This window comes from Calypte anna, chromosome 15, assembly GCF_003957555.1.
Source record: "Calypte anna isolate BGI_N300 chromosome 15, bCalAnn1_v1.p, whole genome shotgun sequence".
Classification (NCBI taxonomy): Eukaryota; Metazoa; Chordata; class Aves; order Apodiformes; family Trochilidae; genus Calypte; species Calypte anna.
Genome location: NC_044261.1, coordinates 12,183,694 through 12,199,699, shown reverse-complemented (window position 1 = coordinate 12,199,699; position 16,006 = coordinate 12,183,694). Strand labels below are relative to the sequence as shown.

General features: G+C 53.9%; 2 protein-coding genes across 5 annotated transcripts in view; one reads left to right on the top strand and one right to left on the bottom strand.

The window, feature by feature from the left end:
• The first annotated feature begins 145 nt into the window (after positions 1–145).
• Positions 146–6,527, top strand: SLC8B1 (solute carrier family 8 member B1). 2 transcript variants are annotated; one of them, XM_030460329.1, is made up of 16 exons: positions 146–866; positions 1,328–1,480; positions 1,569–1,621; positions 1,719–1,776; positions 2,019–2,124; positions 2,235–2,402; positions 2,483–2,590; positions 2,676–2,732; positions 2,942–3,072; positions 3,238–3,379; positions 3,749–3,870; positions 4,066–4,219; positions 4,315–4,395; positions 4,898–4,962; positions 5,045–5,218; positions 5,849–5,981. In XM_030460329.1, the coding sequence occupies exons 1-16, from the start codon at positions 690–692 to the stop codon at positions 5,918–5,920; spliced, it is 1,821 nt and encodes a 606-aa protein (XP_030316189.1). In that variant the 5' UTR covers positions 146–689; the 3' UTR covers positions 5,921–5,981. The 2 variants fall into 2 exon arrangements, with proteins under 2 accessions (XP_030316189.1, XP_030316190.1); XM_030460330.1 differs by having other exon boundaries at positions 147–866; positions 5,045–6,527.
• A 522-nt stretch (positions 6,528–7,049) lies between these two features.
• The window catches only part of TPCN1 (two pore segment channel 1), a 49,720-nt gene continuing 40,763 nt past the window's right edge, over positions 7,050–16,006 (bottom strand). For 2 of the 3 annotated variants that reach the window (XM_030460363.1, XM_030460361.1), the window contains 8 exons: positions 15,566–15,655; positions 14,666–14,784; positions 13,944–13,990; positions 13,328–13,396; positions 12,793–12,877; positions 12,137–12,273; positions 10,809–10,889; positions 7,050–9,702 (listed from right to left, as the gene is read on the bottom strand). In XM_030460363.1, the coding sequence (XP_030316223.1) occupies positions 9,580–9,702; positions 10,809–10,889; positions 12,137–12,273; positions 12,793–12,877; positions 13,328–13,396; positions 13,944–13,990; positions 14,666–14,784; positions 15,566–15,655 (751 nt within the window). In that variant the 3' untranslated portion in view covers positions 7,050–9,579. The remainder of the gene's footprint in view (positions 9,703–10,808; positions 10,890–12,136; positions 12,274–12,792; positions 12,878–13,327; positions 13,397–13,943; positions 13,991–14,665; positions 14,785–15,565; positions 15,656–16,006) is intronic. The other variant, XM_030460362.1, reaches the window with a different exon arrangement.

The window sequence follows — 16,006 nt, the reverse complement described above, 5'->3', positions numbered from 1 at the left end:
ACACACGCACACACACAGGACGAGCAGGGACTCCCCCCTACTCCGCGGCAGCCACATGTAAAAACGTGACGCTGTCGCTTTAAGAGCGGAGTGTCGCGGCCCCTTTAAGACACGGAGGGGGGGCTGGCGGGATCAGCTGCCCGCACACGACAGCGGGGCCGTGCTGCCACGGTGGGTCCGCGGGGCGGGTGGGGTCCCCTGGCTCTCCCCGGCATCCCCGAGCATCCCCCCGGCAGCCCCCGCCCCGAGATCTCCCACCCACCCCTGGGTCCTCAACCCCACCCGCATCGGGGTCTCTCCGTCCCCTCCCTGGCTTGGGGAGGGGTCCCTGCGGGTCCTGCGTGGGGGGGTCGGTGCTGAGGCTCCCCCTCTCTGCGCTGCAGCCTTCCCCCCCCCCTTCCCCATCTCTCCCTTAGCTCTGCTGGCGCTGGGGGCTGGGAGCGGCCCTGGGGCTGAATCCCCCCCCGCCCAGAGCAGAGCGTGTTTTGCAGCCTGACCGCACGGTGCTGTGCCTTTTCTCGTTATTTTTATTCTTATTTTAATTTTTAACTATTTATTTTTAACTCTTCCCCCACTCCCCTTCACCCCCCTATCTCCGCCCTGCCCGGGGAGCTGCGGGATGGTGGTCCCGGACCTGTCCCTGCTCCCCCTCCCCGGGGGTCGCTGCCAGCGGTAGAGCACCCCCCGCCATGGGGCAGGGTGCCACCGGGCAGGGTGCCGTGGGGCAGGGTGCTGTGGGGCCGACTGGAGCCCTCGGCTTGGCCAGAGTCCTGGCGGGGGACATGGGGATGACCCCGCAGCTGCTGGACCTGGGGTGCACGGTGCCCCCCGGGGGGGATGCTCCGAGCCACGGCCGGGGCCTGGATGTGAGTGTGGGGACTTCGGTAGGGCTTGGGGGGGCGGTGGGAGGGATGCATGGGAGTGTGTGGGGGGTCCCGTTCTGCCCCTGCAGCCCCTCTCCACCCCCTTCCCTCCCGGCGGTGATCGCAGCGGGGATCTCACCAGGATTTCCTCCGCTGCTGGTTTTCTCTTCCAAAAACCTCGCCGCTTGCCAGGCCGGCGCCTTCCCACGGCCGGGTCTGGGGGGGAGGGATGGGAGGGGACCCCTGGGGACAGGGATTTGCCCCCCCGCTGGCCCTGGCACAGCCACTGACCCGCAGCATAGATGGGGAAACTGAGGCAGGGGTGGCAGTGACCTCCCGGCAGCAGCGGAGCAGGGTGACCCGGTGGCAGCTCTCCCTGGAAGACAGCGGGTACCTCGGGTGGGGATGCGATTTTTTTTTTTTTTGGGGGTGCCCGGCCCAGCACTCCCCTCTCTGCCCCTCAGTGCTGGGAGGTTCGGAACCACAACAGCTCCGAGTGGTGCCACTTCATCCGCAGCAACCCGGACTGCCAGCTGGAGGGCGGATTCCTCGACTACCTTCAGGGGGTCTTCTGCGTCTTCCCCCCCCAGCTGCTCCCCTTGGCTGTCACCCTCTACGTAAGGATGGGCGTCAGGGGGGTGCTGCTGGGGGATGCTCAGCTTTGGGGGTGTGGGACCCCACCGAGCCCTCTCTGCCATCCCACAGGCTTTCTGGCTCCTCTACCTGTTCATCATCCTCGGTGTGACAGCAGAGAAGTTGTGAGTAGCCCCGTGGGGGGTCCCTGAGGTGAGCAGGGGGGCCATAGTCCCAGAGAAGCCCTGTCACCCTTCTCTGCCTCCTTCTCTGTCTTTCCAGCTTCTGTCCCAACTTGTCAGCCATCTCCACCAACCTGAAGCTGTCCCACAACGTGGCAGTATCCTTGGCAAGTCACGAGGGGGGAAACAAGGGCAGGTGACTGTGATGGGGCCACTTTGTGTCCCTTTGGCACTGTGCCAGAGGGAATTTGATTGATTTGGGATGTGAGTCAGAGGTGGCAGCAGAGCCAGGGGTGGTGTGGCAGCAGCAGGACAGAGTTCTGTGGTGGCAGGAGTGGGCAGGCCTCCTGTCCTCTGGAGGAGGAGGCCACCAGCTCCTTCCTTGACATCTTCTCTCCATGGTGTCACCTTCCTGGCCTTTGGCAATGGAGCACCAGATGTCTTCAGTGCTGTGGTGGCCTTCTCCAACCCCCGGACCGCAGGGCTCGCCATTGGGGCTGTCTTTGGTAAGGAGACCCCACTGGGGGTTCCCAGCTCAGGGTGGGGGTGATGAGGGTTGGGGACACTGTGGAGCTGTGGGATGTGCTCCCCTGAGAGGGCCCCGTTGCACTGGCAGGTGCTGGTGTCTTTGTGACCACGGTGGTGGCTGGAGGCATCGCCCTGGTCAAGCCCTTCACAGCTGCCTCCAGACCTTTCCTCAGGGATGTCATCTTCTACATGGTGGCCGTCTTCCTCACCTTCATGGTCCTCTACTTCGGCAGGATCACGCTGGGAGAGGCTCTGGGTGAGCAGCACGAAGGGTTGGGGCTGGGGCAGTGGGAGCAGCCTGGGGTGCTGTAACCCCCCCTTGTCCCCCCACCCTAGGTTACCTGGGGCTTTACATCTTCTATGTCTTTGCCGTGGTGCTTTGTACCTGGATCCACCAGCGGCAGCGTCGAGAAGGCCTGGCCCCTCCCAGGCCCTGGGAGCCAGGTAAGGGCTGCTCAGCTGTGCCAACAGGACCCTCAGTGTCCGGGGGTCTCCCTCTGCTGCCCCCCATCTCTTCTCTTCCCCCTAGAGATGGCAACAGACACTGAGGAGGGGGAGTCCTCAGGCACAAACAGCGGGGACTATGGTATGTTGGTCTTGGGGGGGCTCAGGGTCAGCTCTGCTCTGTCCTTGGGAGTCCCAGGGACACCCCCCCCCAAGCTGCTCCATGCATGGCTGAGCCCATGGGGTGTCCCTGGGGCCATGCAGGTGAGCACAGCCCCATGCTCCATGCTAGAAGGAGCAGGGGTGCCCTCAGAGCCCCCTGCTCTGCTCAGCCACCATGGGCCCTCACAGGTGAGGAGTACCGGCCCCTGCTCCCCTCCCAGGAGACCTCCCTGCACATCCTCACCTCTGCCCTCAGCCCCCTGGACTGCCGCAAGTGGAGGAGGAAGCCCTGGTACTGGAGGCTCTTCAAGGTTTTCAAGGTGAGGCCCAACATGGGGCATCCCCCTTCCCTCCCTGCTGGCCCCCGGGGCTGCCTCCCCCCCCGGGCTCTGCAGCAGGGATGGTGGGACAGGAGCAGGTAGGTTTGGGGACAAGCCATGGGGCATCTCCTGGGATGTCCCCTCTTGGGGGTCTGCTCCTCCCAGGTGCCGGTGGAGCTGGTGCTGCTGCTCACTGTTCCTGTTGTGGACCCTGACAAGGATGACCTGAACTGGAAGAGACCCCTCAACTGCCTGCACATCCTCACCAGCCCCCTGGTCTGCATCCTCACCCTCAAGTCAGGCAGCTGTAAGAGCCTGGGGCAGCCCTGGACACCTGGGAGGTGACAGGATCAAGACTGGGACCAGAGGAGCCCTCTGGAGCTGGCACCCTCTGGGAGGGGGTAGGACAGGCTGGGTTTACAGCTGAATGGCTCTGTGCTCCTCCCAGGGGTAAGGGTTGGGGCCCCCCAACATCTAGTTCCTGGGGAAAAATGCATCAGGCCTGGGCTATCTGGGGAAACTGAGGCACCAAGGGACACAGTGCTAGTTGGCTAAGGGTGGAGGTGGCTCTAGGGGACAAGGCTTTACCTCGTACCACGAGCCTAGTCAGATCCTGCCCCAGCCCACGTGGTGCCTGCAGAGCTGCTCTGATGATCCCTCTCTCCATCACATGTAGATGGGCTGTACCAGATCCAGGGCATCTTCCCAGTCTGGGCACTGGTCACACTGGTTGGCTCTGTCCTGGCCATTGCCATCTTCTTCACCACAAGCAACGAGGAGCCACCCAAGTACCACTGTGTAAGGTGTCCCCCAGCCCCGAACTCTCACCAAGGACCAACCCAGACTGCTCTGGACTGGGCTGAGGGTCCTGGAGGTGGGGCAGAGCAGGATCCAGGAGCTCCTTCCCAGTCCCCAGTGTCCCCAGGAGGGACAGGGCAGGCTGAAGGATCCGCACAACACACCCAGGGACCACCTTACCCCTCTTCCTGGCAGGTATTTGCTTTCCTTGGCTTTTTGGCCAGCGCCATGTGGATCAACGCCGCAGCCACCGAGCTGGTGAACATCCTCCGGACCTTGGGTGTCATCTTCCAGCTGAGCAACACCGTGCTGGGCTTGACACTGCTGGCCTGGGGCAACAGCATCGGTGGTGAGGGTTCTGCTGTGCCCCATTACACCCCAGGGACACCCCAGGGCCACCCTTTCCCCTGGCATCCCCCAAGGTCTCCCCTTCTCCCTCTGCAGACACGTTCTCTGATCTCACCATGGCACGGCAGGGCTACCCACGCATGGCCTTCTCTGCCTGCTTTGGGGGCATCATCTTCAGTATCCTTTGGGTGCCAGGGGGAAGGGAACGGGTACTTGCGGCAGAGACTGCCTCAGTTTCCCTGCCAGCAGCCCAGTGTGAGCCCCTGCTTCTGGGGCAACCCTGGGAAGGAGCTGGCCAGGATCCATCCCAGGGTCCCTGGGATGTTGTTGATGTCCCCAGTGCAGGGGGACCGGTGTGGTATTGGTGAACCCTTTCCCCAGGGCTGTCCCAGTCCCAGCAGGGTAGGGGTTTGGTCTGGTCTGGCAGATTTGGGGTCTGGCAACAAAAGGAGGGGCAGAGGCTGTGCCACCCTCCAGCAGGCTTTGGGTGGTCCCAAAATCCCATTCCTCGAATGCTCCATTCCCCACGAGCAGGACACAGTGGGTGAGGCAGCAGCCACGGGGTGCAGGGAGGAGGAGGGACCGTGCTGCCCCCCTGCTTGGAGCAGGAGGGACATGACTGACCCCATCACTCCCCTGAGGTCCCTTGTGCTTCGTCCCCATCCTGAACGTGCCCCAGACATCCTTGTTGGCGTGGGACTTGGCTGCCTGCTGCAGATGACCAGCACCCAGCTGGTGGTGAAGGTAAGGACATGGTGGCATGGGTGAGGCTGGCAGCAGCACCTCAGTGTCACTCCACGTGGCTTCCTTCCCATCTCTCTGGCAGCTGGAGCCTGACAGCCTCCTGGTCTGGATCCTGGCTGGAGCTTTGGGGCTGAGCTTGGTTTTCTCCTTTGTGTCGGTGCCAGCTCAGTGCTTCCAGCTGGGCAAGGCCTATGGCATCTGCCTCATCCTCTACTACCTGGCCTTCCTCTGCCTGGCCCTGCTCACCGAGTTCAGGGTGATCCATCTCTCTGTTATCTGACCCGTCCCACACATCCATCCCTGGCTCTCCCTCTGTCTGCCCACCAGATCAGGACCTCCCTGTGCCCTCTCCCTGCCAGGGGAACTCCACCACATGCTGGATGCTGGCTGGTTGGTTGTGCTCAGGGAAAGGAAAAGGAGCAGTGGGTCACTAGCTAACCTCCTCACTCCTTTTCATCTTCTTTAACTCATGGTGGCTCTGAGCAGGAGTGAGGTTAAGACCTTGGCTTCCTCCCAGCCTGGTGGCAGGGGCAGAGGAGAGGGCAGCTCCAGCCCGGGCTCACAGCAGAAGTTTTACCTCTTCAAGACCTTCACTTTCCCTTCCCAATCTCCATCCTGGCTACTGGGGAACAGGGCTGGGATGGTCAAGCTGCAGGGGGTGGCTCCGTGCAGGGTTTGTCATTGCAAAGGTCAGGACGTGCTCACATGGCAGGTTTGAAGTAGCAGCTGACACAAAGCCAGACAGGGTTAAGGTGAGACAGAGCTCCAGGGCAGCACGGGGTTTGAACACAAGCAGAGCTGGAGGAAGAGAAAAAAAAACCCCACCAAACCAGGGTGGCTGGTTGCCCCTCCTTTTTTGAGCTCTATCTTTCAACTTGGGTTTCAGATCCTACTTTTCTCCTCCTTGGGTGGACAGAGCTGGAGGAAAGGACCCGGAGGTTTCCACACACAGGGTTAGCCTCAGGCAGGAGGTTAGCTTTAGGCAATGGGGAAAAAAAAAAAAAAAAAGGAAATTGCAATACATAAACCAAACACAAACCCAACCTTGACTTGTGGTGTTTGCTGTGGGGGTCTTTTCTCCTGCTCTGGACCCAGCACAGCACCTCTCAGCTTGCTTGGAGGCGGACAGGGTTCATCCTTGGCTTTCCCAGCACTGAGCCAGCAGCAGCAGGAGGTGAACAGGGGGGGCTTTGGGGCCTGACCCCCTCCGTGTTGTCCCCAGCAGCTGGGGCAGTGGTTTCCTCTGGCTTCAGCAGCAGTGGATTTCCCAAGAGCAGTCACACGTGCCTGGCTCAGGCATTTGGCTGCAGGGCTGGGAACTGCAGTGTCAGTGGTTCTGTGGCATGGGGACAGCATCACTCAGCTCCCCGGGGATGGGGACACGGGTGGGGGGCAGCCCAAGGGCAGCAGAGTGGTTGGGCTTGGTGCTGCTGCTGCCCACTGGAGACCCTGCAGGGCATGGGCTGGAAATCTCCATGATGGGGACAGAGAAATGCCTTCCTGCTGGGCAAGGGGCTGTTTTGCAAGAAGCTCAACTGCCAGACCTGGTTCCTGCTCCCTTCTAGGGGTGCCAGCAGCTTCCTGTTTCTAACCAGATAGAGGATTTCACCAAACAAAAAAAAAAAAATTAAAAATCAGGCTCCCTCATGTCTTAGCTATTGGCTCTGCTCTGAACCTGCTCACTGGGTACCAGCAGCTGCCCACCCCCTACACACAGCAGGGCTGAAGCAATCAAAACGACAGCCAACATACTGACACAGAGCTACAGGGTTAAAAAAAAAAAACCTTCCAACTTTAAATATTGTGTGGGGGTAGCTTTAAAAAGCAAGTTTGAAAGCATTAGCTTAATGTTTAGGGGAAAACCAGGCAGGGGGGAGGGCAGATGGGATGCTTTGCAAGGTCCAGGAGTGTCCAGAACAAGAATTCAGAGCAGCTCAGCAGGGCATGCATGCAAAATATGCCCAGGCAGGCTGTTGCCACTGGAGAGGGAGGCAGGCACCCCTCCTCTTCAGACCCAGTGAAATGTTTCAGCTGTAGCCAAGCCTTGTGCCTGGAATAACACAGGAAGAGGAAAGGCAGACACTGCATTTACAAAGCTGAGGATGCTTTTTATTAGTGTGCTAGAAAAAACCAAAAGAGAACAAAACAAACTAGAGAACATTTTACAGACGTGTCCATAAAATCGTTTTATAAACAAAAGGCCAGCATACAAAATCCTGCAGTGCTTCCTGCCTTGCTCCCTACAAAATGATTGTCTCTATCATTAGTCTGTGTGTCAGGTTGGGGGGGGAGAGGAGGATAAATACAAGGGGATGCCCCGTACTCAAACTTTGTTTCCTTCCAAAAGTTGCATGGAAGAAGTAAGCTTCTGTGACCTTCCTTGGTTTACAAAAATAATTAATACATTATTAATTAGGGGCGGATCAACACCTCAGTGTGAAAAGCAGCAGCACCTGAACTCCAGGCCCAAGCATTCCTGGCTCTGTGACACAAGAGCCCCATTATTGCAGATGACAACACCCCTGGACAGAGCTTAAAGCTGCAGCTCCTTTCACACCTTAAAAACACCAGAAAAAAACACCCTCCCCCCTCAACCCTTAGGAAAAGTCACTGGCAAGGAGAAACAGGCTGTAGGAGGATGTGAAGTTTAAGCACAGCCCCATTTTTTTTCCCCCCAAACCTTCACAATGCTCATTTGTCCTGCCCACAACTTAAACAGAATCACCACCAGCCCCTCCAGCCCCAGGACTAATCTGGATAAACCCCCCAGGCTGTGACTCTCCATGCAGAGTGCCTGCAAGAGCAAGGACTGCAGTGCTCAGAATTTGTGGCTGAATTTATGGTTTGGAAAACAGCCCTTGAAGGTCCTTCAGGGTTTAGCTCAGAAGAGTTTCACACTTGCAGCACCCAGAGAGGAAAGAAAGAATTCACCCTGAGGCACTCAGGGAATTTGGCAAGAGCAGAGGGCTGGGGTGTGTGCTGCCCTAACAGCTGCTCACCTGCTCCTTCCATCCCAGAGCCAGGGGTTTCTGCAGCAGCTCTGTCTTGCCCACTTCTCAAAGCCTCATCCATGCAGGAAATGTTCCTGAGCTGCCCAGGGAGGATCAGTCCTTCCCCACTCTCCTTGTGCCACGTGGAGAGGCTTCCAAGGAAAACTCCAGGATGGGGACAGAGGGAATGGGCACACACATTTCCCACTGCCTGGTCTAGCTGGAGGGGGAGAAAGCGTCTCCTGCCAGCTCTGCCCTTAGTCTGAACCTGAGAAAAGATCAAACAGCAAGAGGTGAGGGGAGCCTCCCAGCTGACTGGCACTTCTGACAGGGGAAAAAAACGGGGATCTACAGACAGGTTCTTATCACATTGTGGGCAACAAAACATGAATGATGGCACAACCTGCCATGATCACAGAATAAACGTGGCAGATCCCTTTTCCCTTCTTCCTTTCCATCTCTCAGCTCCCAGAGCTGCCCAGAAAAGCAGACAAGTGAGAAGAATCATCATCTTCCACATCCCTTCTGCATCCAAATTTCAGAGGAACAGTAAAGCTCTTCAGTGGATCTTCCTAAGATGCAACTCAGTCAGCACTGGGCAGCCTGAGGAAGACATCTGCAAGGGTGAGAGCAAGGGAGGAGCAACACCTGTACAAAGCAATGGCCTGGCTGAGGACTCACCAGCAGCACTGGTTGATGCCCAGAGCTCTCCTTAACCCACAGCCAGGCAGAAGTCACACTTAGATGCAGATCCATCCATTTTTTCCTCCTACTCATGTATCTGAACTAAAGACCAGCCAGAGATTTGCCATTTACAGAGCAAGTGGCCCAAGTGGCCACTGTCCCCCTGCAGAGCCTCCCTCCCCCCCCTCACTGAGCAGGGACAGGAGTTTTGGGGGGTACAGAGGCAATCCCAGTCCCATGGGCAGAACTGACCAGCAGTGACACAGATGTTGCATAGCTACATCAGAGACAGAATTCCTCTCCCCAAAAAGATGCTGGCCCTCAGTTCTGCCTCCAGCTGCCACAGAACTGCACAGGGACAGCAAAATTCAATAATCAAAGCTTCATCTGCTGCAGGGAGTGTACCCAGGTGTGCCAAAGAGGAGGGGAAAAGCAGACTGCTCTTCCAAAAGTGCTGAAATTTTATGCCACCTCCCCTTCCTTTGAATAAGGAAGGTGGAGAAGAAACAGAAATCCACTCCCTGATCTTTTATTCCTAGGTTAGTGGTACCCTCTAAGTAAAAAGATCTTCAAAAAGGGCAAAAGTTTTACTATTTAGCAGGTGGCTTCAGTGCATTCCCTGTTGTTAGTGGATTCCACTTCCCTTTCCCCCAGGTGTGTTCGTGGGGCAGTGGCTCAGAGGAAGGTCTCTGCTCTGCCCCAGGTGTTGGCTCTGTGCTAAACATGGGCAGCATGCTCAGCCTGTGCACAGCAGCCTCACAGGGTCCCCTGGACCTCTGGATTTATGTTTGCTTTGCTGTTTGTTTTTTTTTTCTGCGATTCACTGCCTAGGGGAAAAGATTCAAACCCTACACTGAAGGGATCTATGTACACTGTCCCAACACATGGGCTGGGAAGGAATACTCCAGGTTATTGCATAGAGGGTGGCTCAAGTCAGCAAAGCCTAAATGACAGTCTGGGAACGTTGTCGGAGGCTCCGGGGCTTCAGAGAGCTGTTGGAAGCAGATGCAGGCTCTTGAGTGGGTGTCTGAGATTCCTCTTTTCTGGAATGCTCCTCATACCATTCCTGCAACAGGAGATCCAAGACATGGAGACCATCAGGCCCTGCCCCACACTGGCCTTGCAGCCCCTCAGCAGGACCCCAAGGACAGAGCTTTTGGCTGCTCTGCCCTGAGGGCTCAGAGGGCTCTTCCTAAAGCCCTGGACTGAGCCCACCCTCCTGGGACAACCTGGCTGTGATGGACACACTGAGACCTTGCCCACCACACTCCAAACAAGAAGTTCCAGCTCTGGCTTGGCTCCAGCTGGCTGAAGTGACCAAGCTGGGCAGAAACCATCCCTCTCACAGGATGTCCCCTCCTCAATGTCCAGGTCTCCACTACTGATCTCCCTGTGATGTTTGGGATCTGTGGAGTTGCTCCCAATGCTGGGCAGCACCCAGGGTGCTCAACATGTTACATCCCTGAAGCAGAGGCCAAGCAGGGAGCTTCTCTGCAGATTTCCACCCAGCTCCATGGCAAATAACATGTTTATTTTTGTTAGGAGGACCAATGACTCATCCCCAAACCAGCTGACCAGGGGACAAAGGACAGATTCTAATTGTTAAGAGATTAATTCTTTCAGCACTAATAATTCTGTTAGCCCATAACCTTCAACCTGGGGCTGAACATCTGTCAGGCACCACGGTGACCAAAGCCATGGTGGTGTAGAGCTCCTGACCATGAAGGGTGCTAGCAGGAATGTTCTAATCAACCCAGAGAACCAGCTGATGGGAGCATGTCCCACCTCAGCACTGCTCATACCTGCCTGGGGTAGAGAGCACTTGGTTCCTGTGTCACAGACACACCCAAGCTCAAACACAACCACATTCCAGCAGTTTAACATATTAAGAGTTCAGGAATAGTGCCCTTAACCCCAGCAAATACCAGCCCAGGTGAGCCCAACCAAGCTGGATGTGACTCAGCTGACACACACCTGCACCCACCCAGGAAGCTCTGATGTGCTCTGTGGGTTCAGCAAGTCCCCAAGTGCAAGAACAGATCAATCTCCACTTCATCTGCTGCCCACCCTGCTCACAGAGCACATGGCTGCCTGGGTTTAAAAGGATGGTTTGTTATTTTTAGGCAGTATCTGGCTCACCATAGAGACTATTTCCAGCTCAGGCCCACATACCTGGATCTCCTCCTCGTACATCTTCATACTCAAATCACTCTTGGTTCTTGATCTGCGTCCCAGAAACACTGCTGACATTTGCTGAAGGGTTGGGGGTGGAGGAAAAAACCAACAAATACATTTATCAGTCACTGAGCAGCTCACAGGATCAGTCCTGTGAATTCAGGCATCCTTCCTGCAAATATCCACCCTCCACTGATGAGCTTGGGCTAACTTGGCCTTCTGCTGTCATGGAAAAAAGGCATTTTAGGGTGCACATCACCTAAACAAATGCAGGCATCTACTGCAGGCTGGGACAAATAACCCTGAGCAGATCCCCAGGGACTACAGAGGGATGGATGCACCTGTCAGAGGTGCTTAATTTAGTCAGATGAACATAGCATCAGTGCCTTGAACCAGGCTCACACCCAAAGTTTCCAAATAAGCTCTAATGTAAGAAAAATTTCAGGTCCCATTTGTATAGACCACGAGCCTGGACTTTTAAAACTGTGCAGGTACTGAGCTGAGGTCTGAGTTACTCTCTGACCATGTGAGTTACATCAACAGGATTAAGAAACAAAAGAAACCTCAGGTTTGGCATCATCATCCTGTACTCCATTAAAAAGCTGAGGACAGCATCTCCCTTTGATTTATTGTCTTGAAAACTGCTTCTGATCTGGATCCTCATCACTATTCTGAATTCTGTCTCTGTGACCAAGACTCAGTCCTTAACTACCAAGCCAACCACAGAAAATAAAGGTTGCTTAAGAGCCTGTAGCTCCTGCACCCTGTAGTGGTGATACAAGAATATAATGGCTATTATTAAAACAACCACTTCAGCTGATGCATGAGATAGCAGCTCTAAGACACCAGCAGTTACCCAGCTCAGCTCATTTTTCCAATTGTCCATCTTATTTTAGAATAAAAATGTAAGCAGTGCCATGGAGAAAGGAAGCCTGGTGTTTGGGATCAATACCATCATCTTGCTGCATCATGGCTGAGGACTGCCCAAGCCAAAGTGTACAATGGCACAGAGAGAGAGGCAGGAGAATTACAAGACAGTGGCTTCCTTAGAGAAAAAGAAATGTATTTTTTTCCAGTCAGGATTGGTCCAGGACAGCACTGAGAGAAGTCTGTAGCAATAGCAATGGGCCTTTGTCACAGCTACTCAGAGTGCAGGGGAAATCCAGATGCAACTTTTCTAGGTGCAGATGCTGCAGTGTCCTGCCAGGAGCTCAGCTCTCAACACCAGACAGACACAGGCAGCTTCTCTCTCAAGGGAGCAAAAAGGCATTTGTGGCCCTGGCACACCTGGAGCTGAGGACTTGGGAGTGAATGTTTCCTCTTACCCCATATTTGTCCATCTGCAGAACAATCTGCTGCAGCTGAGCTGCTTCAGCAGCAGCCGAGCTCCGCTTGTACAGCTCAATGATGCCAACCACTTCCTCCTTGGAGATCTCCTTCTCCAGCACAATGCCATTGTCTTCTGGACAGGTAAGAAAAGATGAGAGAAAAAAAAAAAACCTGTAAGCTGAACATGGCTTTATCAGCTGCTATGATAATCCTGGAAGGCAGAGCTTAACAGCACACAGGACCAAGGCAGATGTTAGGCACTGTCTAGACCTACTTTTGTTCCTAGAGCTTGTCCTTGTCCCCCAGCAAGGCAGGGAAGGAGTTAACTCGTGTGTAGGGCCAGCAAGAACCTCAAGTTCTTAAAATAGCAAGCTCCTCAGTATCTTTAAAAAAAAAAGTAGCTTTTTGCTTGCCTGTAAATGAAGCAGCAAAGCAAATAATCCCATGGGAACTGCTGCCTTTGGACCTTCACCTGCCCAGCACAGCTCGGGAGTTCAGTGCTAACAACTGTACCACAAAAAAGCACAAGAATGAGCTTAGGAAGTCAGGATGAAAACAAGACATCAGGTCTTTGCTGGCCAATCTCAGTCTCTCCTACAGACAGACACAAGACACCAGGGAGAGAAGACACAACCAGTGTCTCAGTTCTGACCTTCTGAGTCTTGGTTCTTCCGAGTGTAGTTCATACGGAAGACGAAAGCATCCAGAATGAATGCCACGATGATTGTCATCACCACCTGGCAGAGGACATGAACACAAGAGATCAGGAAGCTCCTGCTGGAGGATTCTTCCAGCCCAATTCACCAGGAAGCTGAGCAGCTGGCCTGTGCTCCAACTCCATGCTCCCAGCTCCTCCATGGCAGAGGGGATGCACATCACACATCTATCTGTGAGTAAACTGCTAACAGTCAACCCTGACAGAGCCAGGATTGCAAAACTCCTGGGCTGCTCTAGTCCTTACCAGATGACCTTCAAATGCCCAGTTTTGTGCAGCATCAGCTTTGTCAATGCCCATAAATTCAACTTTCTGCAAGTGATGTGAACTCACACCTGTTTCTAGAAGACATTTATGTAGAAGAGTGAAGCTGTCCTTATTTAGGGATGAAAGCTCCCTCTGGAACACAGTAAAAGCTGTCTCCCTTCCTCATCCCCACTATTTGATACACAAACTATGTCCAGAAACCTACCATGGTCACAATATAGAAAATCATGAAGTAGAGACGGCTCCAGTGGGTGGTTTGGGATGTCACCCCTTCCTGCAGAGGAGAGGAAAGAGGTCAGCAGTGCACAGCCCAGGGAAGAATCTGCTGTTAACTGCTTATCAACAGAAAAAGCAGCATAAACACCATCTACCCCTCATTCATGGCTCCACAGCCTCCAGGGCTGCCTGTGCAATGCTCAATGTTCCAAAGAGTCCTTGCAGCTCTTCTACACCCTAAGAAAAGTTCCCACATGGAAACACAGGGAACATAAAGCTCCTGGCTTTAAGAGCTATTGCTGCTGTAAAAACACAGCTTGGGCAGCAGGGTGACAAGCTGGAATGCAGAGTGACTTCATTTGCCCTGATGGTGAAACCTGGCCTGAGGGCTGGTCAAGATTCACAAGAGAACACGCCCAGCAGCATGCCAGAGGTCAAATGGCACCCAACAATCAGGACCAAAAGAAGTCTGGCAACCAGAGGTGGCAATGTTGGGCCCATCTCCAGTCACCAGGTGAAGAAAGAAGTGGTGGCATGGAAGATCTTTCTCAGCTGGTGGAGAACCTGTGCTGTTTCTACACACAAGGTAGCTGAAGGTTACTTACCATGATGATGTACCAGTCATTGACAACTGTCAGCTCAAACAGGGTCACTGTAAACAAGTGAGAGAAAAAATACAGACAACTGCTTGATCTATCCTGACCTCCTTCACAGTGATTCTTAGACAAAGCACTTCCCAGGGAAGACTGGTACAAGACACCAAAGTTTCAGTACAGCCAGGAAATCCAGAGACAGAATGCTGACCCTCATCACTGCAACTACTTCAGACAAAGGCGGTCAAACCCCACAGAACCAGCAGCATGGCTTTATCCATATTTCTTAGAACAGCCAGAAACAGACCTGACTCTTTCCACCAGAGAGCATGCAGACCTCTGAAATCTCCAGGAGACAAGCACCTTTGCTTACACATTAAGAAGCATCTTGGAGAGTGAGCAACACATTCAAATTATTCTTCATCAGTGGGTTTACAGAAATAGCATCACTACTGGTTCTTTAGAAGGGCAGTGACTTAAAGCCCTCCTTAAACAAAGTCTCACAAATCAGAACAGATCTGCTGGCTTCACACTGGCTTTTAAGAGACCTTGCAAAACAGTCAGCTGGAGTTCTCTGGACAGCAAAAGCAGGATGCCAAGTGTTTGAGGTGCATAAGTAGGACTCCAGGGGAGAGTTCCAGCTTACAGGAGCATTACAGTCCTGCCAGCCAGCTCTGCAGGACCATTAAGGTGCATTAAGGATCAATGTTTGCTACCAACAAAACTGCCCTTACCAAAGCTGTTCAAAATGTTGTCAAAGTTGTTGAGATAATAATAACCTTCTTCCACCACAGTCTTGTTGCCAACTGTATGGTTCACCCACCGGTAGGCATCTGCCACTGTGCTTGTGCTGCTTGGAGAAACCAGGACAAAGAATGAAAAGCAAGGAAAATCTCAAGGGTTTTAAACACCAAAACTCTTAGAAGGGCGTGAGCAGGATAGCAATTTCTGCCTCTTGGTCAACATTTGTTTGGTTTTTTTTCCCCCTCAAAGAAAACCTCTTCCCTTTGCAGCTCAGCACAAGCCCAGGGAGCACATGGGAGTCTTCCTAATAATTCAGCCAATATTACACCAGAGAAGCTGTTTGAGTTAGACCACTCAGCTCACACCCTTGAAGCTTGGCATTTCCAAGTGGTCTGACCTCATTTAAGATGAAGAGGGCACAGGACAGCTAAGCTTCCAGGACCAGGTGAATTTATCTTGGTACAAATTGAGGTCTAAATATGTAACATGTCTGGTCAAGCAACTTTGGCATTGCCAAGATAAAAATTTCATCTTGACTCTAAAACAGGTATTAAAAGAGTTTCCAGCCACAGTACCATGAAGAAGACTTCCCAGAGCAGCTCTCTGAAGCAAGCTCCATAAAACCAGGCAGCCACAGAAAGCTCTCTCTTTCCAAATGCAGTAACCATTTCATCCCATCTCACCTACTGGAGTGTCTCCTAGATTTTCCTAGCTTTTTCCCTAGACCTACTAGATGTCTCCTAGGCATGTTGCCTTAGCTGCAACCCTCCCTCCCCCCCAGACCCATCCTCTGGCCCCTTCTCCACAGGCAGACAGAGCTTCCAGAGCTCCCTGTTGACTTGGCTGTGCACCAAAGCCACTGCAGAGGGGGAAGGATTTGTGGTACTCACTTGCAGCAGTTTGGGTAGACCACGCCAGCAAAGAACTCCATGCCAACAATGGCAAAGCAATAGTAGAAGATCAGCAGGGTTAAACCCAGGCTGGAGGCAAAAACAAAAAGAGTACTGTGCTACTGAAGTGTTGCTAAGGCAGGGAAACACAAAGTCACAGGCTGGTTGCTCTGGAAAAAGTTTCCATTGGATGAGAAGCAGCACTGAGAACCCCAGACCACCCCCCCTGCAACTGAGGCTCTGCAATTCTCTGCCAGCTCTCATTCAACAAGTCCTTGGACAAGGAGCTTGCCACTCTCTGAAGAGAGAAACTGAAGAGCAGCCTGGATTCCCTCCCAGCCTGCCTTTTTCTGGTGAACAAATGTCTTTCCACAGTTTCTTTGATGAAGAACAACACACACTGTTTCTGCCCTCTCCATGCCCTTGGGTGCAGGGACTGAG